At 36.1% G+C, this 22,821-nt stretch overlaps 1 protein-coding gene across 9 annotated transcripts in view; it reads right to left on the minus strand.

Annotated features, from left to right (window-relative positions):
- Positions 1-2,685: 2,685 nt before the first annotated feature.
- Positions 2,686-22,821, minus strand: part of epb41l3b (erythrocyte membrane protein band 4.1-like 3b) — a 44,118-nt gene continuing 23,982 nt past the window's right edge. For 3 of the 9 annotated variants that reach the window (XM_065262231.1, XM_065262233.1, XM_065262230.1), the window contains 12 exons: positions 22,659-22,756; positions 22,299-22,474; positions 21,776-21,951; positions 20,122-20,691; positions 19,484-19,540; positions 16,146-16,181; positions 15,537-15,605; positions 9,771-9,857; positions 9,591-9,689; positions 8,842-8,922; positions 6,618-6,732; positions 2,686-3,813 (listed from right to left, as the gene is read on the minus strand). In XM_065262231.1, the coding sequence (XP_065118303.1) occupies positions 6,625-6,732; positions 8,842-8,922; positions 9,591-9,689; positions 9,771-9,857; positions 15,537-15,605; positions 16,146-16,181; positions 19,484-19,540; positions 20,122-20,691; positions 21,776-21,951; positions 22,299-22,474; positions 22,659-22,756 (1,557 nt within the window). In that variant the 3' untranslated portion in view covers positions 2,686-3,813; positions 6,618-6,624. The remainder of the gene's footprint in view (positions 3,814-6,617; positions 6,733-8,841; positions 8,923-9,590; positions 9,690-9,770; positions 9,858-15,536; positions 15,606-16,145; positions 16,182-19,483; positions 19,541-20,121; positions 20,692-21,775; positions 21,952-22,298; positions 22,475-22,658; positions 22,757-22,821) is intronic. The other 6 variants (XM_065262232.1, XM_065262237.2, XM_065262234.1 and 3 more) reach the window with 4 other exon arrangements.

The raw sequence follows: 22,821 nt of genomic DNA on the forward strand, positions 1-22,821 counted from the left end.
TAATAAAATATCTGGTAATTATAGACCTATTAGTCTTCTTCCTGTTTTTTCTAAAGTCTTGGAGAAGATTGTCTCAGAACAACTGATGCACTATCTTGAGATAAACCATTATTTAAGTCCTCTACAATTTGGATTCAGGCAAAACCATTCTACAGAATCTGCTATTTGTTTATTAACTGAAAATATCAAACAATCACTTGACAAGGGAAATGTAGTAGGTGCAGTATTTCTAGATTTAAAAAAGGCATTTGATACAGTCAATCACAAGACCTTAATTTCTAAATTAGCTAAGTTTAATTTATCTAAAAAGTCATTATTTTGGTTTGAATCATATTTAAAAAACCGTGAACAATGTGTTACAATTAATAATGTGAGATCCACCTTTCTCAAAATTGAAACGGGGATCCCTCAGGGCACGGTTTTGGGACCAATACTTTTTAGTCTCTACATTAATGATTTGCCAAATGTATGTCCAGATTTAGGTCTGCAGATGTATGCAGATGACTCAGTGGTGTATGCATCTGGTAATACTTTTAATATTGTGGCTGATAAATTGAATGCCAACTTAGACAAAATATCATCTTGGCTGGCCTCATCTTGTTTAGTTTTAAATGCTAAAAAACAAACTCTGTCTGCTTTTCTATTAAAAAACGACCTGTAACACAACTATTGAATGTACAAATTAATGGGGAGCTTATTGAGCAAGTATCTGAAGTGAAGTACCTGGGAATAATTATAGACTATCAACTGAATTTTAAAAGTCATATCAAGAAAATTAGTAAAACCATTAGGGCAAACTTGGGCTGTTTTAGGATGATACGAAATTGCTTGACTCTTGATTGTGCTTTTATTTTTATAAACTCTATGATTTTTTCACATATATCATATGGCTTGACTACATGGTCCCAAGCTCACCAGTCATCAGTTAATTCTATAGAGTGTCTTTATAATCGAGCATTGAAAATCCTGGACAAGAAGAGAATAAGGTACCATCATTGCAAAATCTTGAGCAAATATAAGCTTTTAAGTTTTGATAATTTTATCTCTTTGCATTTTATTAAATTAGTTTTTAAATGCCTAAATAACACTGCTCCCCCACCTCTTTGCAAACTAATAACAAAATTGCAAAATTGCACTAGATCCACCCGAGCAGCATTAAATGGCAATTGCATTATCCCTTACCGTAGAACATCATTTGCCCAAACTGCCTTTTCAATAAAAGGGGTGAAATTATGGAATTCTCTGCCAGGCCACTTGAAATGTATTCCAACGTTTTTCACTTTTAAAAAACATACTAAATTGTGGCTAATTCAGGAACAAAACTGCTCTCATATTTAGTTTTTATACTGCTCTTTTTGTATTTAATTTAAACTGGTTCTTACTTCACTTTTAATAATGTTGTTCTGTATTTCTTTTTTTTCTTTTCTCTTTTTTTTCTCTTCTTTTTTAACTAAAAGCCCCTCTAGGGACAAGTGTTGTAAACTAGCTTCGGCTAAAAACACTATGATACATACATCAAATGACTGTTTACAGTGTATTTATGTCTCTTCTTTGTATCTGTCCCTACTAAAATAAACGTAAATAAATAAATAAATGCTTGTTTCTTTAATGTTGCAAGATCCTCTTCAGGTTTTCTTGCTGTTATGTTTATAATAGTTCATTGTTCAGAGTTCATATTGATGATCTTATAGTCCATTTAAAAATGTTCTTACAAACTGACTCTATTCGTCAGAAAAACACCATTTAACTTTTTTCCTTTACCTGCCGTCGCTATTCTCTGTGCGTGTCCTCCGTCAAAGTAGCCTATTAAAATTAATATGAAGTTGATTTTTGAAAGTCTTAAGCACACCGCAAATCAAACGTGCTGCTATATGCTCTAAATGCGCGTGTAAATGTAATTTCTGGGGACTGCCAAGCTGATTTTTAAGTGATATAGGCTACTCATTGCATGTTTTGGCATTCGGTAGCATATGCATCAATGAGATGCACGGTGTTGCTTTTAATGTTCTTTTTAATTTATATTCACAAAACCTAACAACAAAACATTGTTTATAATTAGTAGACAAATTATTTGAAACGAAATTCATTTTAAAGTAGCAAACAAAACTTAAATTAAACTCGCAATAAGCTAATTAAATTGAAACAAAACAACATTACAACAATATTTAAACCCAGCAATACTCAAACATTAACATATAACAGACATTAGGATACATGTTAAAATAATCTGTAGTTTGTTGGTAGATGTTTATTGGGCAAAACCTCCGTTGCAAACCTCCATTTACCAGAATAAATAATTTTTACTTTGAAACTGATGCGTTGTCCCGTTAAAATCAGCTGTTCGTTTAGGTTCCGTCTACTTTTATTTAAACTGCAGCACAACTCTGGAGTTCTCGAACTAAAACAGGGTCTGCAGCATTTACGAATGACTCCGTTAATAAGTGCGATTAAAATGCGTTAAAATGTTTAACGCGTTATTTTTTGTGTAATTAATTAATCTTAATTAACGCGTTAAAGTCCCGGCCCTAGTTATAATAAATTATTTATATGGTATTTTGAGCTAAAACTTCACATATGTGCTCTAGGGACACCAAAAATGTATTTGACATTTAAAAAAAAGTCTTGTGCCATGGCCCCTTTAAACTTCAATGAACATTTTTGAATGACCACAAAGCATAAATCATGTTGATTCAAACAATATTTTATTCCAAAATACAAACAAGAAATCACAGAGTTGCATTTCTCACTGTTTGGATGTCATGGTTTCTCATCGGTGTGTGTGTGTGTTAGAGAGGTGTGGTGAGATGCTAAAGCGTTTCACCTTTCAGGTAGAATGAAAGACAAGATATAGTCAAAGGTCCAGATACACAGATTTCTGGGTGAATTTAAGTACCAAACAACATCAGGTCTATTCTCTGAACACTGTGGCAAAAATACATCTTTGAGTTATAAAGTTACTAAAAGCCCTTCACCAACATCACTGCTCATTTTTGCCGTTTTGCATATCAGACGACACAACTGTGAAAAAAAACCTTACAACCATGAAACAAACACCGTGATAAAATACTTTTGATTCAAATAGAAATACAAACTAACAAGCTTTAATACTTCATAATATAAAGGGCTTAAAAATAACTGATATGTTCACCTGGTGTTTTACCGCGGTAATACTGCAGTGATAAAAACTGTAGACAATGTTTTGTAGACATTTTTTCACTTTCCTTCTGTTTTATAAATTAAAAATGTCATCAAACACAGAGAATCATACGGTTTGACCCCAGTGTACAATTATATTTGTATAAAGAAAATTAAGCCTTAAATTCTCAATATCCATAATGCAAAAATATATATACTGTAATGTGCAAAAAATACATGTTACAATTGTAACATCTCCGTGGTTACTGTTGATTTATATAAATGTCAATCTAACAAAAATAATGAAGAACCATTACAGTATTAAGAATTTAAGTTCAGAATGGTCCTAAATCAGGCGTCATTTTCTTTATGCAATATATAATGACTTATTTATCTCTCTTTATTCTGGGGTAAAATGTGGACGTGTTTACATGAGACTCACTGGACTATAAATAAGACTGTAGAGCATAAAATGAATCATTTGAAATCATGGTGATAAATCAGACATTTTATGGCAGTCGTAAATGTTTTTTTTTTGACTGCAGTTATCATCACGAGGGTCTCTGTCCTCTCAGTGTTGAGTGATGTGATTGACAGATGAGTATCCTGACCTCATGTGTCGTCTGAGAAATCAGATCTCTTCTGATGACCATTAGAGGAAAAGTCCAGACGTTATTCCTAAACAACACAAACACAGAAAGCAATCCATCAGTTAAGCCAAACAAAAAGATCAAGTGTTTACCGGGTCTTTGGATTGGTGGGTTGAGGGCTTTACTGAGTATCCTGCAAAGTGAGTAAGGTGATGGTAAAAATGTCATCAAACAGTACGCTGGTGAGTTAATGACATGCTAAAGCGGCAGAAATATAAAGTGATATCAAAGCACAAAGCAAAACCAACGTGACAAACTTGCTACTTTAGCAAATTTGTAAAGCATAATGTAAAAGAGTTTAGTTGTTCATGTTACATCATCACAACTTTGAATATTATACAGATGAAATAATCTGCAGCCACACTTATAGTACATGTGTTTATTTATAAAGTATTTTTATTTATCAGATCAACTTAAATGTGACCCTTGACCACAAAACCAGTTATAAGACACATGGGTATATTTGTAGAAATAGCCAACAATACATTGTATGGGTAGTAATTATTTATTTTTTTGCCCATACAATGCCAAAAATCATTAGGATATTAAGTGAAGATCATGTTGCATGAAGATATTTTGTACATTTCATAACGTAAATATATAAAATATTTATTTATCATCAGTAATATGTGTTGCTAAGGACGTCATTTGGACAACTTTAAAAGGTGATTTTCTTAATATTTAGATTGTTTTGCACCCTAAGATTTTCATATAGTTGTATCTTGGACAAATATTGTCCAATCCTAACAAACCATAATAAACCAAGCTAACTTATTCATGTAAATAAATACAAATTGACCCTTGTGACTGATTTTGTGGTCCAAGGTCATAAATAATTATATCATGATATATAATGTATACAATTATGGCCCCAATCATTTATGGCCACCATAAATACAGAAAAACACAGAAGTTCTTGACACCACCTTGAGTCCTAATTTATTACCCATAATGCATCACAAGCAGTGAAGACTGACAGGAAATGACATCGACAAAAAGCTCCAATCCACACATGAACCCCACACAACATGAAAGAAGAGTCACATGCCCAAGCTGAAAGGGATTCAGAGTACAAATCTCGGTAATATTCAAAAAAACAAACTGCCTGTCAACCACCATTGCTACCATTTTCTACCATATATTTTTCATTTTTCGACTTTTGGACATCTGTAAAACAGAACAATCACATCCGTGGTACAAAGAGTCCTCATAAGATTTAACAGAAAACTGACAGAAACACAACAATCATAATACATCCAATGCAAAACACATACATTAGATCATTATAAAGATTGTCTGTATTATGGAAGCCCTATTCTGCCACATAAGAAAAAAAATCAGGCTCTGGTAAATCATAATTATGAGACAAAAATTGAAATTATGACTTTTCAAACGTTAGTTAGTGTGTACTGTTGCTGATAAAGCATAAATAATACCAGCAAAATGAAAAAAGCTCACTGACATGCGATATATATTTTCCCCTTTCGATTCAGATGTTCCAGATCGATTCTATTTTAATTCACAAGCTATCAAATTGATTTGATTCTCAGTTCAATTCCGATTCTCGGTCCGATTTTTATACTCAATTCTCAATTCAACTCAATGAATATAGATTTAATACAAATACTATATTTATAAAAAAGAACAGTGAACATAAGTTTACAAGTGGGTAATTAATAAAAAGAAATTAAGAGCCACAAACCTGTATATTAAACTCTTTTATATTAGGTACACTTGGGTACATTAAAACCAAACCCATCTCTAATGTTCAAATGCATACAATTATGTTAAAAACAAATACATTTTGATGCAAGATGAAAAATGCTTGCTGAAAAAAGTCAGAACAGTCGCATTCCTTGATCAAACAGGATCAGGCTATTTCATTTTTAATATATCGATTCGTGGCCTTTTAGAATCGATTTTGAATCGACCACGTAAAAATAAAATAAATCAAAACATTTGTTTTTGCCCAACCCTAGAAGACATTAGCCCGCATTACATGTGAAACATGAACACATGTTATATTGCACACTGTTAACACAATCAAAGCTTCAAAAGCACAAAAAGGACGAGACCTTCAAAGTTGGATTTTATATCTCATAATTATGACATTAAAAGTCATATTTTCGATTATCATCTAAAGTCGAAATAATGAGACTTTTAAAGTCATAATTATGATTTACCAGAGCATGATCTTTTTTCTTATGTGGCAGAAATGGGCTTCCATAACATACAGCTCCTATGTTAGGCTCAATGGTAGATCACTGCATTTGCAGTGCAAAAATTTTCTGGTTTGTACCTTGTAATGCACTGTAAATTGCTTTGGATAAATGCATCTGCCACATATATATGTAAATGTAGTCTTCTTTGCGCTGAAGTTATGTTGAACACCCCCCACCCACACACACACAAATACATACTTATAGCCTAACTCTGTCAACTGAAATATATAAGAAATGTGCTCACATAACCAAAACAAAATCAAACTGAAACCAAACAGAAACTTGAGGCAAGTCTGAAAATGATACTGAAATAAAACCTCATTTTAAAATGCAGAACTATAATACCAATGGTAGAGACAGAAATGATGAATACAGACTGAATATATAAACATAACCCTAAACAGCTGACTGACCATCTGAAGCACTCTCATTAACAACTCATAAACCAGTTTAAACAGCGTCCACAGACTCTCAAGAGCTCAATCATGCTCGCCTTTTTACTAAGATGACCCACAACAGCAACAGAGTCATGCAGGTTGTGTCACAAGCACAGAAATGAAAGGCAGCGCATGCAGAGCGGATGAGAGCGTGACATCAGAAACACGCTTACCTGCGGTTCACGCGTCACCTTCAGTCGAGAGCTCAGTCTCTTTATGCACCACTACTTTAGTCACAGACATGTCAGGGTGCTGCTGTTTAGCGTCTTTAATAGCCTGAGCCAGAACCTGAGACGCAAAGCCACAAACCACCAGCAGGTGGAGACAGAGGACGCAACCATTGCACACAATCAAGCCAGAAAAAGAAGAAATCAACAAATCAATCAGACATTAAAACATGTTAATCGTCTATTATTATTAGACATATTAAAATGATTAGTCATAAATTTAATACTGTACAGATATCACAATGACCTATGATTTCAATGAAATCATTGCATGCATTAAATGGTTATAAATGCATATATGTGGGTAATTATATCATTGAAAGCACATTCATTTTTATCAGCTTTTTTCAAATGGTTATATTTTTTATTTGTTTAGAGAAATTACAGGCCATAACAAAATACTATTTTCTATGCAAACTCTCTCTTATAGCTAAAAATCATGATGTCATGTTGTCTAAAATGGTCAGAGTCAATTTTGTTATCGTCAAACTATGTTACGAGTCATTCATATTTTAGTGATAACCATAACGTTGACTGTAATAAAACTATATTACATTTCACACCACCAGATGATAATTTTGTTAATTTGCCTGCGTGCCACAGTACTCATGCAATTTATTTACCTAGAATGGTATTAGCTAATATAATAGATATCCTTTGAATACAAACTATGCAATTTACATGTCACTGAAAGTATAAATATGCTGCCATTGTTGCATTTAAAGCGGCTACAATCAGCAGATGTCCTCCGCATGTTGCGTTTTGTGTATCTAAAAAGTTCATTTGTGTAATCTATCATCTTATCTATTGGTGTAGTCAATGTATAAGAATAAAAAAATTATGTTTGTCATTTAACTCTTTCTCCACCACTGACGAGTTTTTACAGCAATCCATATTTCTGCTATTATCCACTAGGTGTCGCTCTTACCCAACTTATAAAACACTGACGCATCCACTGATCTAAAAACAGTAAAACTCTATGTATGTTTTGATCATCGTTCTGAATCTGATCTCTAACAAAAGTCCTTTATAAAAACACAATTATTTAAGCTTTTTGATAAAAACTTTGCATATTTGAGAGGTGATAAAAAGAGAACAAATAAAGATAGGATGAAACTTTTTTGTTTGAAAGAAGAGGGTCTGTTCTTTATTTGATATATTGTATGTTAATATATTTAAAGAACATTTTTCTGGAAGGCATTAAACTTTTGTGAAAATCATAAAAAATGCTAGCCTGGCTACTTTTTAAAAAACGTTCCCGGGAAAAGTTAAATACGCAAGCCCTTATAATTCGAATAGATTTGATTGGCTGTCAATGATTTATTGTTCATAACTTGAAAAAGTAATCCTATGATATCAGTCCATGTATCTTTACCATTATAGTTGTGGTGTGAACATAGCTATTTCTAATATAAAACTATTTTTTAAGCAATATTTTTATAGTTCTTATCCATACAGTGAACGTCCCTTAACCCATAACAGACATCGGCTATTTCAGACAACAGAAAATCATGATTTTCAGCAGCTATATTAAACACTTTTTACAGACAATATGAAATTGTTATGGCCTGTAACATCTTGTGATGACGAATAACAAAGTATAAATAAAGTAACCACATGTAAATATGCTGAATGATGATTTGATTAGTTCATAACAGAGCTTTATAAGATCAGAGAGTCCATTACAAACAAGCAGCTAATTATTTGTCGATCAATGAAAAATTATTCATTCATTGAATTAATTGCAAAGTATTAGTGTTTGCTGAATCAAGACATGAGTAAATCATTGAATAGAAGTCAATGTATTATTTGTTTGATTGTGATATTGCAGTATCAGTGCCGTTCAAACATCAGCAATCCATTCAGCACACAAGTTTCATTGTTGTATTTCATCTGTTGTTTAATTTCTGCTCTGTATAAACAACCGCTTCCCATTTTATCATCTCGCACCTGCTGTGCTTTTTCTGCTCGATACAAACTGATAACTGTCAGCACCAGATGCTAAACTACAGTATGATGACTCTCTGAGGTTTAAATCAGAGCACCTTTAACTTCATCAAACTGCAATTCAATGTCAATACGACTCGACAGAACACAGAACAGCTGGACGTTTACATCATAAACTAATAACTACCCGGTGTATTTTCAGCTAACCTGTTAGTAATTTTACCTGATCATGGTCCATGTCTGTATCCCCTGTGATAACAATTCTCTTTTCAATGCGAGTTTCTGAAATCCCATCCTTTACCGTCTGACAGACGGAGAGAAGATCAGAGACACAATATGTAAGAATCGCTCACATCCATATTTTGTTTACACTGTATTGAAAGTAAGCAATAAGATACTCGAGGCCGTGCTGTATCATGAATAAATCACGGCTGAAGAGTACTGATAGGCACAACATGAAGTGGAGTCAATGCAACCCCTTAAAAGCCTCGAGTACCTTATTTCTTTTATAAAGCGGTTACCACATAATAAAAATATTAAAGCAAAAAAAAAGATCAAGGGTCAAGAAGTTAAATCACCAAAAGTTATCCTTCCACTGGAAAAAAAATAGTTCCTATTGACTGTGAACAGTAACCAAATGTTTTGCATATGTTTGCCAAGGGTGCTGTGCAGCGGTCATAGATGCGTTTTATTATAAATCAACCACAACCATTGACCAATCAGAATCAAGAACTGAAACTATCCACTTTATAATTATTGTATAAAATCCTCCAGCAGTATCTACCAGCGAGACTTAATTTAAAGCCACAATATGTAGGATTTTCACCACTAGAGGTCGGTATTACACAACAACAAAGATAAAACTTAATCCAAGTTAAAGTTCACAATAGTATCGTGGTTAAACCCAAAACTCATGACTGAGGTTTATTTTAATAACTGACAGGAGAACAGCAGAGATGTGACCTCACTGACCTTGGTGATGTGTGTGGTGGTGGTCGTGTTGTTGTTTTCTGATGTTATGGTCTGAGCGCTCATGAGGACTCCTGGATCTGAGTCTCCGTTGGCATCGGCCTTCACACAAACACATGAGGTGCTTTACGGTAGGTTGAATATTTAAACACATTTTAAATCTGTGAGGATGTGATTTGTTACCTCTGAGGATTCGTATGTGATGGTCTTGGTTTCAGTGTGAACCACAGGAACAGATTTAACATTCTCATCCTGCACGGGTTCCTCAATCTGCAGGGAAAACATGAGCTTAATAATCTACAGGACATCACTAAACCAACACATATATATCCTCTATACAAGGTTATATGAGGATAATATATTCATATTTATCTAGAACGGGTCAGGGGCAGCAGGGAAATAACACTGCTGAATACAAATGATCAAGAGCAACTAATCTTATAAAAATGACTTCTTAAAGGGACAGTAAGTAGGATTTCCCCCCATCTAGTGGTGAAATTGTATTTTGCTTTCAAATGAATAGTGCTCTCTAACGCCTCGCTTTTCCTAATGCGTGTTGCAACTACGGTAGCCGTTATGAACTCACTGACCTCTTTCTCCGTTTCTCAGCTGATTCACGTGTTGTGGAAACACGTTGGTAGGCTAGTGCTTTTTGTCCCTCTCTTCTATTATAGTTTATCAATATGGCAGAACGACATGGAAGCCTTCGTGGACTTACCCGTTCAATGTAAATGAAGAAAAAAAATTCTAAGCTTACAAAGAAAAGTCAGATCACTGGGAGAGATCATTTGACACAAACGAGGACATATTTATGAATAAAAACAGTATTTTGATTAAATAAAACCTTAAAATCCTACTTGCAGTCCCTTTTAAGGGATAGTTTTGCCAAAAATTTAAATTTACCCAATCAAGCCATCCGAGATGTTCATGATTATCTTTGGGAGTTATATTAGTAAATGTCCTGGCTGTTCCAAGCTTTATAATGGTAGTAAATGGTGTTTCTAAAGCCCAAAAAAGTCCATCTGTCCTTCACAGAAGTAATCCACACGGCTCCATTGAGTTAATAAAAGCCTTAGGGCAATCGATGTGATTTTCTGACAAAAATATTTAAAACTTTACAAACTAAAATAACTAGCTTTCGATAACGACCAACATACGTTTGCGGCCTATAATGTGGAAAATAGCATACGAGCCGCAGTTGGGCGTAGTGACAAACAGAGCAAAACAAAACGCCAGTCAGGAAACAGAAATCTAAAACAGGGATTTTTTACGTGTTCGTCACTACGGTACTTGTTTGTTATGTCATACACTGGAAACACACTCTCGTGAACGCTCGTCAGTCAGAAGCACCATTTACTAGGGATCGACCGATATGGATTTTTCAGGGCCGATGCCGATATTTGTTTCATCAGCCTTAGCCGATGACCGATACAGGCTGCCGATTTTCTTGAGCCGATATTTGGAGCCGATACTGCTTTTGCTCACTCAATTTACATCATAAAAATGACACAATGATGATGCCAAATGTTACAAGTCTAAATTTTCTAAGAAAGTAACATTTATTGAACTAAAAAAAACTATATTTAACAAATAGTAAAAACAGGTGAGGGTGCTATGAACTGCACTCTCCACAATGACGAGGAACTATCACCAAAGGATATTGATTTCTAGCACTTTACTACTACAAATATATATATATGGGGTGGTTTCCCAGACAGCAATTATCTTAAACTAGGACAAGAGCTTAGTTTAATTAGGAAACTATAACTAGTTTTAACAAACGTGCCTTACTAAAAACATTACTTGTGTCCATTTTGAGGCAAAACACAGGGTACTGATGTATTTTAGGGTATGTTAAAAAGAAATGTTATAAGTTTAGACAGTTTTTACATTTATTTTAGTCTAGGACTAGTCTAATCCCTGTCCGGGAAACGGCCCCATAGAGATGAGAAATAAAAACCCGCTTTGTCTATGATCAGCTGTTAGGCCGAGCTTTCGATGTTGTCATGGAAAGGTTGGTTGTTATTAGTCACATGACCTGCAATCGCTTTCGGCTTCCAGCACTCTTTCTGTAAATAATGCCGGGAAAAATCAGCAAACACGGCAGCCACATATCTGCCGATACACATAAAATCGCAAATATCGGCCCGATATATTGGCCGACCGATATATCGGTCTATCACTACCATTATAAAGCTTGGAACAGCCAGGACATTTTCTAATATAACTCTAATATAAGATTGTGTTAGTCTGAAAAAAGATAAATCATATACATGAAGGATGGCTTGAAGTGTGGGTGAACTATCCGGATGGCTTGAAGGTTTTTGGGTGAACTATCCCTTTAATTAAAATAGTTCTAATATTTGAAAACATGTTGGCCTTAAAGAAGGAGTTAAAATCCTCTGGTCTATAGTTCTAGATTAAATCATAACTTATATTTAAATAATTAAACACAATACATGCAATACACATTACATGCATGATGTACATCCGTGACCCTGCCTGTGAAAACCCAGCTTAAGTCTAAATTTACAGTTTTCTACATCTGTGCAGTCTTGTGGACAGGAAGAACAAAACATGACAAGAAATCTTGTGACGTATCATAAACATATTTTTTAAATTGTCATTCAATCAAAACTCGCTTGTTTTGGATGCAAACTTCCCTTAAGCAATGAAAACAAAGCTGACGACTAAATTCTGTCACATGTGCAAATAGGTTCATGCACATTCCAGTGTGTTGTAATAGTGAGCGTGTGTGATCATGCACTCATCATTGTGTAATCAATACTCGCTGCATGAAAGTCTTTTATTGCATTGAGTTGGCGTGAGATGCAGAAACACATGGTGAGGTTTCAGAAGACCCTGAACGCACAGCGTGTGTTACCTCACAGTGAGGTACGGTAGATAGACAAGATCTCTGCACTTCCTCTTTCACCTCCTTGATTTCCTGTGAAGATGCATCTACATCTACATGTGTGTCTTGGTTGGCTTCAGAACAGAGCTCATAGTTTCCATCAGTTTCCATCAGCGGCCACTTGTGCCTGTGGTCAAGTGAAGCAACAGCGCCATCTTTACAGGTCACAGTGTCCTCTTGATGTTCTTCTGTCACTTTATTCATTTCAGAAAAAGACTCCATAACATCTTGGCTATTTAACCTAAAGTCCCCTGATGGTTCGTCTTCAATAAAGAGCAAATGTTGAAAATAACTGCACTTCTGATCGTCTCTGAGCTTTGTATTTATCTCATGTGTTTCTCCAGAGATCTCATCTCTTCTGGCATCTGTTATATCATCTCCATCTTTAACATCAACACCCAACGAAGTTTCCGTTTCGATTTCCTTCATCTCTTCTTCAACTATAACACTCAACTGATCCCAAATCTGGACTGTATCTTCACCTATTTGATCATCATCATCTTGATGGTACTTCACTTGGTTCTCTTCATTATGACATACAGGTGTTTGTATAAGAGAGTGTTTAGGTTCAACAGGTGTCGTCCACACCTCGTCCTCTACTAATGTAGCTTCAACACAGCTTTCTAAAATGGCACTTTGTTTTTGCAACCTTTCTGGTTTGACACTAGAAGCGTAAGCAGAGAGTCTTCCCAATGTAATGGCCTCATTCAGAGCGATCAGATATTTCTCTTTTCCATCATGAAAAGGTGATGAAACGCTCTCGACTCTGTACTGCGTCTTTTCCACACACGTTTTCTTTTTCTCAGAGGTCTCTAATAAAGGCTCCTCCACTTCAGGAATCAAATTCTGCTCCTCATGATGTTCAGAAGCAGACGACTGCTCCTCTTTCACAGTGTCTTCTGTCTGTATCTCCTCCATGACTCTTGTCTCATCACAAACCTCCTCCTGTAACTTAACTACAGTCTGGGACAGAAGAGGATCACTGGCACACAGTTTGTTATGAAGTAAAACCACCTGCCTGTTTACAGTACAGGAGTCGTGGGCCGCCCATCAAAACACCATCAAGAGTCTCTTCCTGAATTGTTTGTCTTAGTGGCCTAAAAGCCAAAGTACAGTCTATTATGTATGTGTACGCAGTGCATGTAATGCAATTTTGGTCATCAGAAGAGTACATCTATACTGTACGTGCACCGCTAGATTTTTGAAACCCTGCCTACTTTGTATGCGTGTGTATGCTTCAAATTCAAGGACTTTTCAAGGACTTTACAGGTCCAATACCCTCAAATTCAAGGACTAAATGTGGGGACACATTTCAAGTGAGAGCAAGGTTACATCGTGTTACCTTTTAAGATACATTGTTACAGTTCTCTTTCGAGGGAACTCGCGCTGCGTCACTGTGGTGACACTTTGGGGACGCCTCCAGGTGTAAGTGCGTCTGAATGTGTATATCAAATTCAACCAATGGTGAGGCTTAACGATACTTTACTGGTATTGGCCTCGATACCACATTTTCTAAAGTACTCATACTCATTAAAAGTCCCCCGATACCTGGAATCGATACCATGGTTTGAGAAATGTCTATGTTTGAGCAACGTGTAAGGGGTTAATGCCTCATGTTGTCCAAAAAGGCAGAGTTTACAACAAACTGGAAAACTAGTCCTTTGTTTTTTTGTTAAATTATATGACTAAAGCTGTTACCTGTAAATTTAAATCATGTATACTCGGTATCGGTATCGGCAAGTACTGAAATGCAAGTACTCGTATTCCAAAAAAGTGGTATCGGTGCATCCCTAAAAATAATCATACAGATCTGTGAAAATCTGTGTGTGTGAATCTGATCGGAGACAAAGCGTCTGCCCTTTACTGAACTCAATACCTCTCAGATATTTAACCCTTTTTGTTTCTTAAATATCTCAACTTTATAATATTTGCAGATTTATAAGATTATTAGGATTTTTATGTTAAATGCATAAAGTCAAACACAGATACAGATGCTTGGCCAATACATTGCAAACATGCAGTTACAACACTCTGTAGCTCAACTGCTAAACTGAGTTGATTAAAATGTAGCTTAAATTCGTGAAATGACTAAACAATGCCAATAAACAGCTGTTTAAATTGTAGTCAGAGAAGGCATGGACCCAGAAATGGTTTTCCTTAGGTTAACAAGCGCATTACATTTTAATTTATGGAACCTAAAATTGAAAGCAACAAACAAAAATCCCTGATATCAATGTCTGGAAAAGACCTTTTAAAATTCCATGATATTCCAGAAATGTCATGTCCATGGCAACCCTGTTTTGATCTCATAAACCCCTCAGATGGTTTCTCAGACAGATTAAACTAATATACTGAACTGCATCTCACGTTCAGACAGGATTGTTCTCGAAATCCTCTCGACTTAGCAACGGTGAACCCACAGTGAGATAAACACTGAGGTTTTTCATAAGCACGCTGCGGGGAAGACGCCGTCACACACAGTATTGTTTAAAAATAATTATCGCCTCAAAATGTTTTCAGCTTGTGAAGTTGAGTTCTCACATTTCAGTGGTGAATAATCTGTGTGCATCATTTCCAAAAGCTAAAAGTACATTTCCTAAAAAGAAAATATTTAGGACAATTAAGATTTAGCTTTAGATCTGCATTGTGACATTATGACAAATCATTAATATAATTAATATAAAGCCAATACCGCCATGAAATATCTCTTTGCTATCATTTTAGCGATTAGCTGTGTCGTGTTGCGCGGATTGGCGGGATGCGCTTAGGAAGTGCCTAAGCATGGGTGCCACCACAATAAATAAATAAATAAATAAATAAGTAAATAAATAAAGCCACACGATCATCGTTTCATGATCGATCATCAATGCCACATTCGAGTACTCGTTCCCATCCCTAGTTTTTATGGGTTAAATATGAATGGGGTGAGGTTTTTGTGTAATGCACTGTAAGTCCCTTTGGGTAAAAGCGTCCAACAAATGCGTAAATGTAAGAAAAAAAATTGACAAAACACATGATAAATTGAATGAACTCACAGCATCCGCCACTCCATTCTGTTTTACTGAAACATCCTCAGGTTCTTCGGCTTTAACCTCTTCTGACATCTATACAGAGAAACACACACAACATTGTGTTATTACCTATGTTTATCTGTAAGTGACTGATGGAGGGATGTGATGTTTGTTAAAGGACAAAAACAGATGATCATGCAGGAATAATGCTCAATGCAATGATGCTAAACTAGTAACATAAAAAAACACAGCATAATTGATTTTTTTGAAATATTCATCTTAAGTTACATTATATAAACTCAATACAGGCCACAATCAGTTTGATTCAAGTTTGTTGGTTCAGAACTTTTTACTTCCCTCCTATCCTACTGACTAACCTTAGAGAACCTTCAGATGTTTTGATGATGGTGAATCTTGATTATAAGATTCAGTCTGATCATCAGTAAACAAGACAAAAGCACAAAGCCCAACAAACAAAAGTTGATCATGTCACACACGCCTGTGGGAGCTAAAGATGAATGATGATGTCACACTCTTGCAAAAACCGGTGACGTCATCAACAAAACAATGATGGGCAGAATGGAGGTGAGGTCACGAGACATCTTCAAAAAGAAGATTTAAGGATAACATTACCTGAGTCCTGATCTCACAGTCGTCCTCAAAGTCTGACTAAAATGATCAAAGTTGGTATAAGAGAGTGAGATATAATTCACATCAACACACTTCCCCAAAACACACAACACCTGTTTTTAAAAAAAAATTACTATTCATCTCTTAAACCCATAACTGCTTTCTTTCTGATTCTAAAACTTTTCAACAGGTAGTCTGGATATTTTAAAGAGCAATACTGATGACATTTTGTTTTGTGCCTGGAAGAAAAACTCGATATATAATCGATTAATTGGGCGATTTTTTCCCTCAATTTATCGACTAATGGTATAAAAAACGAAACATCTACTCAATTAGATTTTTCAATTATTATAGCTAAATAAAACCCTAAATTGGTGTCATTGTCCTGTTAATCATTATGCTATTTTACTGTCACCATGTGACTCTGGCTTCCCTGTGCTGTAGCTTAACCAACTTTAACCAAACAGGTCACGGTGCGAAATGAAGCGCTTGATTTTATGAGCGTGCATCTCGTGCTGTATGCAAAAGACTTTAATTATAAGCGCACAGCTTGCACTGTGGTGCATGAGCATGTGATGTCACAGACCCACTAATCGATAATGAAATTCATTGACAACTAGTTTCATAATCAATTATTATCGATTTTATCGCTAAGTTGTTGCTACCCTAAAAAATTATTAATGCTAAAAAAAATTGTCAGCTCTGAAAGGTGGGGTCCATAATGTCTAAAAGCCAATGTTGATATTTGAAATCACCTAAACAAACACGCCCCTACCCCGATAGAGACAGAAGCACATTCATGCTAATTTGAAAACCACGCCCACTGGGGGGGAACAATCCAACAGTCTACATTGACACTATGTGACAATGTGTGCAGCTAACAAGCTAAAAAACCCAGAATTAAGTTTTTATAAGCTGTCGACCCCAAAAAACGAGCGTTTAAAGACACAAAAGTGGATCGGCGATTGCGTTTCCCTCCAGTGGGCATAGTTCTACTAATACACTGTAAAACCTAAAAGTTAACTCAACTTAAACCATTTAAGTAAACCGGTTGCATTAGTTTTAAAACACATACATTTGAGTACTGTGAACTTAAACAAATTGAGTCATATGCAGTTATGCACTTTATGCACTTATATTTAAGTTCACACTACTTAAATATAAGTGCATAATTGCACAGGACTCAAGTTCACAGTACTTTAATTTATGTGTTTTAAAACTTAAATGGTCTAATGCAACCGGTTTACTTAAATGGTTTGAGTTAAGTTAACAGTGTAGGTTTTACAGTGTAGTAGTACCATGAAAAGTTGCCTGTATCCACTTTTGTGTCTTTAAATGTTCATTTTTTTGGGGTCGACGGTTTATAAAAACGTATTTCTGGGTTTTTTGGCTTGTAAGCTGTACATCTTGTCATACAGCAGCTTTTAGGCATTATTCTGTTTTTTGTTATAAGCCTGAAATGACAAGGAGGGAGCCTCTCGCAATATAAAGTCAATGGAGACGGATGGATTATTTTTAGAACCCTGCACGGGCTTAAATCTCCAGCCGTAACCCGGCCCTGACCCGACGTGTTCAAGCCCTACCCGACCCCAGCCCGACAATGCCTGCAATTTTTTCAGCCCGAACCCGACCTGACCCGAGACCAATATCAATTACTTGTAAGCTCCCTCTCTGACGCGCGCGCTCTTTGATGCGCGCTCTCTCTCTCTCGGACGCGTTCTCAAACATAATAAGAGGTGAAGTATAGCTTTAGCCTACAGAAATGCTTATTGCTTTAATGTAGGGAGTTATCATAGCTCATTGTTCACAGTTCATATTTATGATCTTATAGTCCATTTGAAAATTTTTGTACAAACTGACTGTATTCTTCAGAAAGCACTAAATAACTTCCCTTCCCTTACCTGTCGCTGTTCAGTGTGTAATTAATAAATAAAAATTAGTATGACGTTAATTTTTAAAAGTGTGCGAGGTCCGTGCACGTCCTCCGCTAACACAGAAATGGCAAAAAGCGCAATCGGCTAAACGAGCATTAAATATTAATATGACGTTGATTTTTTGTTTTATTAATTTATAGTCACAAAACTTATCAACAAAACATCAATTAAAATTAAGAGACAAATTATATGAAACGAAATTTATTTTAAAGTAGCAAGAAAAACTTAAATTAAACTTACAATTCTACCTTCAAATTGACCTTTACGCCCTATATGGCGTTTAAAATTACGGTCTCTCGTTCGTATTAAGCTAACTAAATTTAAACAAAACATAAACAACATTACAACAATATTCAAACCCAAATACTCAAACATAAATATAAAACAGACATTCTCTATAAGGATACATAAAACAATCTGATGTAGCGTTTATAATAGCTGGTTGGTAGATGTTTACTATTTTTGGCAAAACCTCCGTTGCAAACCTCCATTTACCTCAATAAAAATTATTTTTACTTTGAAAATGATGCGCTGTCACATTAACATGAGCTGTTCATTTACATAAGACGCCATCTACGTTCATTTACACTGCAGCGCAACGTCTGAGTTCTCAAACTAAAACAGGGTCTGCAGCTTTTGCGAACGAATCAGTTTATGAGGGATGAAAGCGGTGGTGTGTAAATGAAAGGCATAAACGTAGCAAAAGTAACGTTTTAAAGGACAAACGCATTAATGTAAACATAGCCTCAGATGCGCGCTGTCTCTGCTACACACGCAAACACACACACACAATGAGGAGAGACGCTAAAATAAGCCCGAGCCCGACCCGAGCCCGGTCTGTAAAAAAAAAAACGGCCCAAGCCCGGCCCAAATGGGCTTAGCCTGTCGGGCCCCGTCGGGCTTGCAGGGCTCTAATAGTTTCCCCCGGTGGGCGTGGTTTTCAGGTTATGATGTGTTGCGCTCTGTCTCTATAGAACCTGGACCTTCTTTTGATAGACCCGCCCCACACATACGCAACCCATGCAACGATGTCAGTTAGTAGACACACCCCTTACTGCTGATTGGCTACAAGTGTGTTTTAGTAGTCGGCCTGACTACCTTTTCCAAAGTGTTTTTCAGATATCGTGCACCCCGCCTTTAATGGCACATAACTCCAATCTGCATGTCATGGGGTCTTTAGGGGTTTACAAAGTATTTCTATAGTCACATGACTGTTTATGTTCTCTATTCTTCTCTCTTTTAAGTAACAAAAAAAACACAAACTCTCTCAACAGGAATAGTTTGGGAATATGACACATAACTTTGGATAAAAGCGTCTGCTAAATGCCTAAATGTAAATGTAATGTTGGTATTTCACACAATAGGAATTAAATGGTGTAATACACAAACACATGGACATACACACACCTCAGACACAGTTGTGTCGTCATCACAAGCAAAATCTGTCTGATCGCTGTCTGTCTGCTTAATTCAGGAAAGTTTCCAAAACATCGCAGCAGTAAAAGAAGAAAATGAAAGTGAAAAGTTTAGACGTGATTTTATGTCACATATGAAAAGCGATGGATGTGATAAACATCAAGTGAGGATGTGACTCAAAATGAAGACAAATCATCAAATGTGAACTCTGAACTCGATGATTTGATTCAGGCATGTGTTGCGCTTCATGCATAGACATTTACTCTTCATACGGAGTACTCGACACAGTTTGCAAACACAATTTTATGACAGGCAATTCGTACATATTTGAATTCGTATTAATTTGTACAACCACAGTAGTACGTTTTTGTACGATTTGCTGACTTTGGGGTTAGGGGTAGGCTTTCATTATCGTTTTTATTTTTTATAATAATCGTACGTTTTTGTGAATTTTACTTCGTATAAATTTATACGAATCAGCCAACTTGTAAAATATGTACAAATTCCTGTAAAACCAGGTTGGATTTGCCTTTTTGAAAATCTCACGGATGAGATGAATGAAACAGCATGAGATCAGAACAGTAGGCGTGAAGCTCGTAACACTTATATGAACAGTCAGACGGACACACCTCCTCATCCGAACTGTCCTGAAAGGTTTGCGTGAGCGTCGTGCTCAGCGCCGTCGCCTTCGGTTCCAGATAGCACAGACACAGCGCTAGCGGGAAGGAAAGCGTGAGTGCGTACGGAACGGAGAAAGACGTGGAAAGGAGGAAGAAGAAGATGAAGAGGAAACAGGGAATGATGGAGGGAGATTTAATGGGCATGAAGTGATGTAAACTCTCAGGCAGAAAACGCAGTTCTGTGAGATCAGGGAAGGTCAGGTATCCGTCATCGTCCAGGAGCGAGGAGAGATCGGGAAGGTGCAAAGAGAAAGAGAAGAGCGTGCCGCCACCTGCGCGCTTCTGATCTAGTCTCTGTTTGCGGGCGGACAGCAGGAGCGCTCGCTCCTCCAGCAGAGCGGCTTTACGATCGGCACGCGCCTGACGCCGGCGGCAAGCTGCCGTGGTTTTGGCCGGGCTGACGGAGGCGGCACGCTGCCGGTCGCTTCCCCTACGTCTCCGCCGAACCTTTGTGGATGAGACGGGTGAGGAAGGGAGGGAAAGTTCGGAGCCCAGCGGATCGGAAGAGTACAGACACGGCTGATGACGTTGGTGTGAGAAACAGAATGGTGAATGTGAAGGGAAATTTGAGACAGTGTGTCAATGTGGTACATGATCAAAAGAAGTAAGAAAAGTTGATTAGTAAAAGTACAGATGAACAGGTCAATGTAAAATACATTATAAACTCGCAGTTCCGTCCAAACCCTACTGACATCCCTAACTAAACATCTTTCAATCCTTTAAAGAAAACACCAACCAATCACTTTAAGGTGGACCTTTGTGCAATCCTGTAAAATTCAACCAATCAGATGATGACTTCCAAACTTCTGAAGTGTTTCCAATTTTGTGCCTTTTGCATCAAACATTCAGCCAACGTGGCCGTGATGTCTGAGATTAATAGACTAGACAAAAGATACTGTACATCTATGGAAGGTTATTTCTGCCAAATAAAAATTAATTAATTGATAAAATAAAAAGGCAAAATATTTACCAAAATTGAAAATGAAATGCTAAAATAAAAATGTAAACATAAAATTTAATTATTTCATTTTCAATTCTGCCACATTGAAAAACAACATGCAATTGATGATTTGACATTTCATTTTCACTACAATCTTGAGGCAAGGCTGCCAATAATAAAATTAAAAAGCAAATTTGAAAACAAATCTGTAAATACATTTTTAAAAAGGCTTTTTATTAGTGACAAAAATCTAATTAAAATGTAGTTCAGTTTTAATTGTATGTTATTTTTTATTAATTGGTTTTCAGTTTCATCTTCTATGCAAATTCTATGTTAATCAGTGGGTGGGGTTTATCTGCTCAAGTAAATGAAGATTGGCTAATTTTAGTGTTGCCAACTTCGTAACTTTTAGACCCATTTAGACAAACCAATTGTATTTTTGGCATTATTGCCTTGAAAATTTAATAATTTAATGTTTAAATTTTTATTTTAGAATTTAATTTTAAAATTTGGGAAATATTTAGCAATTTAATGGTTTTATTAATTTAATTTATTAATTTTAATTTGGCAGAAATAACCTTCCATAGATATCGTCTGGATTTATAATAAAATAACAAACAATTAAGCAAAAAATTTTCTGTTTCATTCTCAGTAAAGTGTTACCTTCGTAACAGAAGTGGGCGGGGCTTGTTCTGATTCATCCAGGCTCGTTTTACTCTCCTCCACAGAGTTCAGCTCTTCTGCTTTTTTCTCAAGGGTTTCCACATTGATGAGGTCGTCTTCTGTTTCAACGGGAGGCTTTGAATTCTTCACATTGTCATGATTGATCATCGCTGACACTGATGATAGAAAATAATAAATATACCGTTTAATTCACTCCTCCATACTGCCTAGAAACCTAAAAAAAGTATTTAATAAAAAGTGTTGATGGCATCACATTAGAGATGACAGAGGAGAGGCACATGATTTCAGTCTTCAGAATTTCTAAAATGTAGGCTCAGTGTTCAAGTAAAAAAAAATATATCTGTGATATATAGCATTGTATTTTAGTTTCGCTTTTCCGCTTGTGACACACGTAGCCATAAAGTATTTGATTCCACAGAAGCACAGGAATCCAAAACTACAAATCAACAAAAATCATTCAGCTCCCATGAAAGTTTTAAATTTTATAATAAGTGATGCGCACCGTTGTCCATGCTGAGCGTCACCGTGTGCCGTCTGCTGTTTATGCGCTGGAACTGAGGGGCAGGACGAGCGATCTGAGCGCTTGCTCGACGCGTCTGAGCTTGAGTTCGGCCGCTGTACCTAAACTTTGACCCCAGTGTCAGGAATCTTTTGGGAGGAGCCTCAGGTGACACCAGTCTGAATAAAACAATCATCACTATGAGTTAGTTTTCTCTCTGAACTGATTCGCTATAGATACTGAAACATTTGATGAATAATTTTCAGGGCATAAATTACATTGCTGGCAAGCAAAAGGATCATTTTTTATACCATGTGACCAAACAAGATAGTGTGAATATGACTGAAAATCTTTCTCTCTCACCTGAAGAAGGTGTGATGTTCCACACAGACTTTCCAAAGTCTCTTCGCTGCTCTGTGATTGGGCAGTTTAAATCCAATTGTGCTTTCAAACTGTTCAAGCTAAATCAAAAGAAAGTGATTGTTTTCAGATTATTTAAGGCATTAAATCATTTACTCTGCCTTAT

This window comes from Paramisgurnus dabryanus, chromosome 6 (genome assembly GCF_030506205.2).
Source record: "Paramisgurnus dabryanus chromosome 6, PD_genome_1.1, whole genome shotgun sequence".
In the NCBI taxonomy this organism is placed as follows: domain Eukaryota; kingdom Metazoa; phylum Chordata; class Actinopteri; order Cypriniformes; family Cobitidae; genus Paramisgurnus; species Paramisgurnus dabryanus.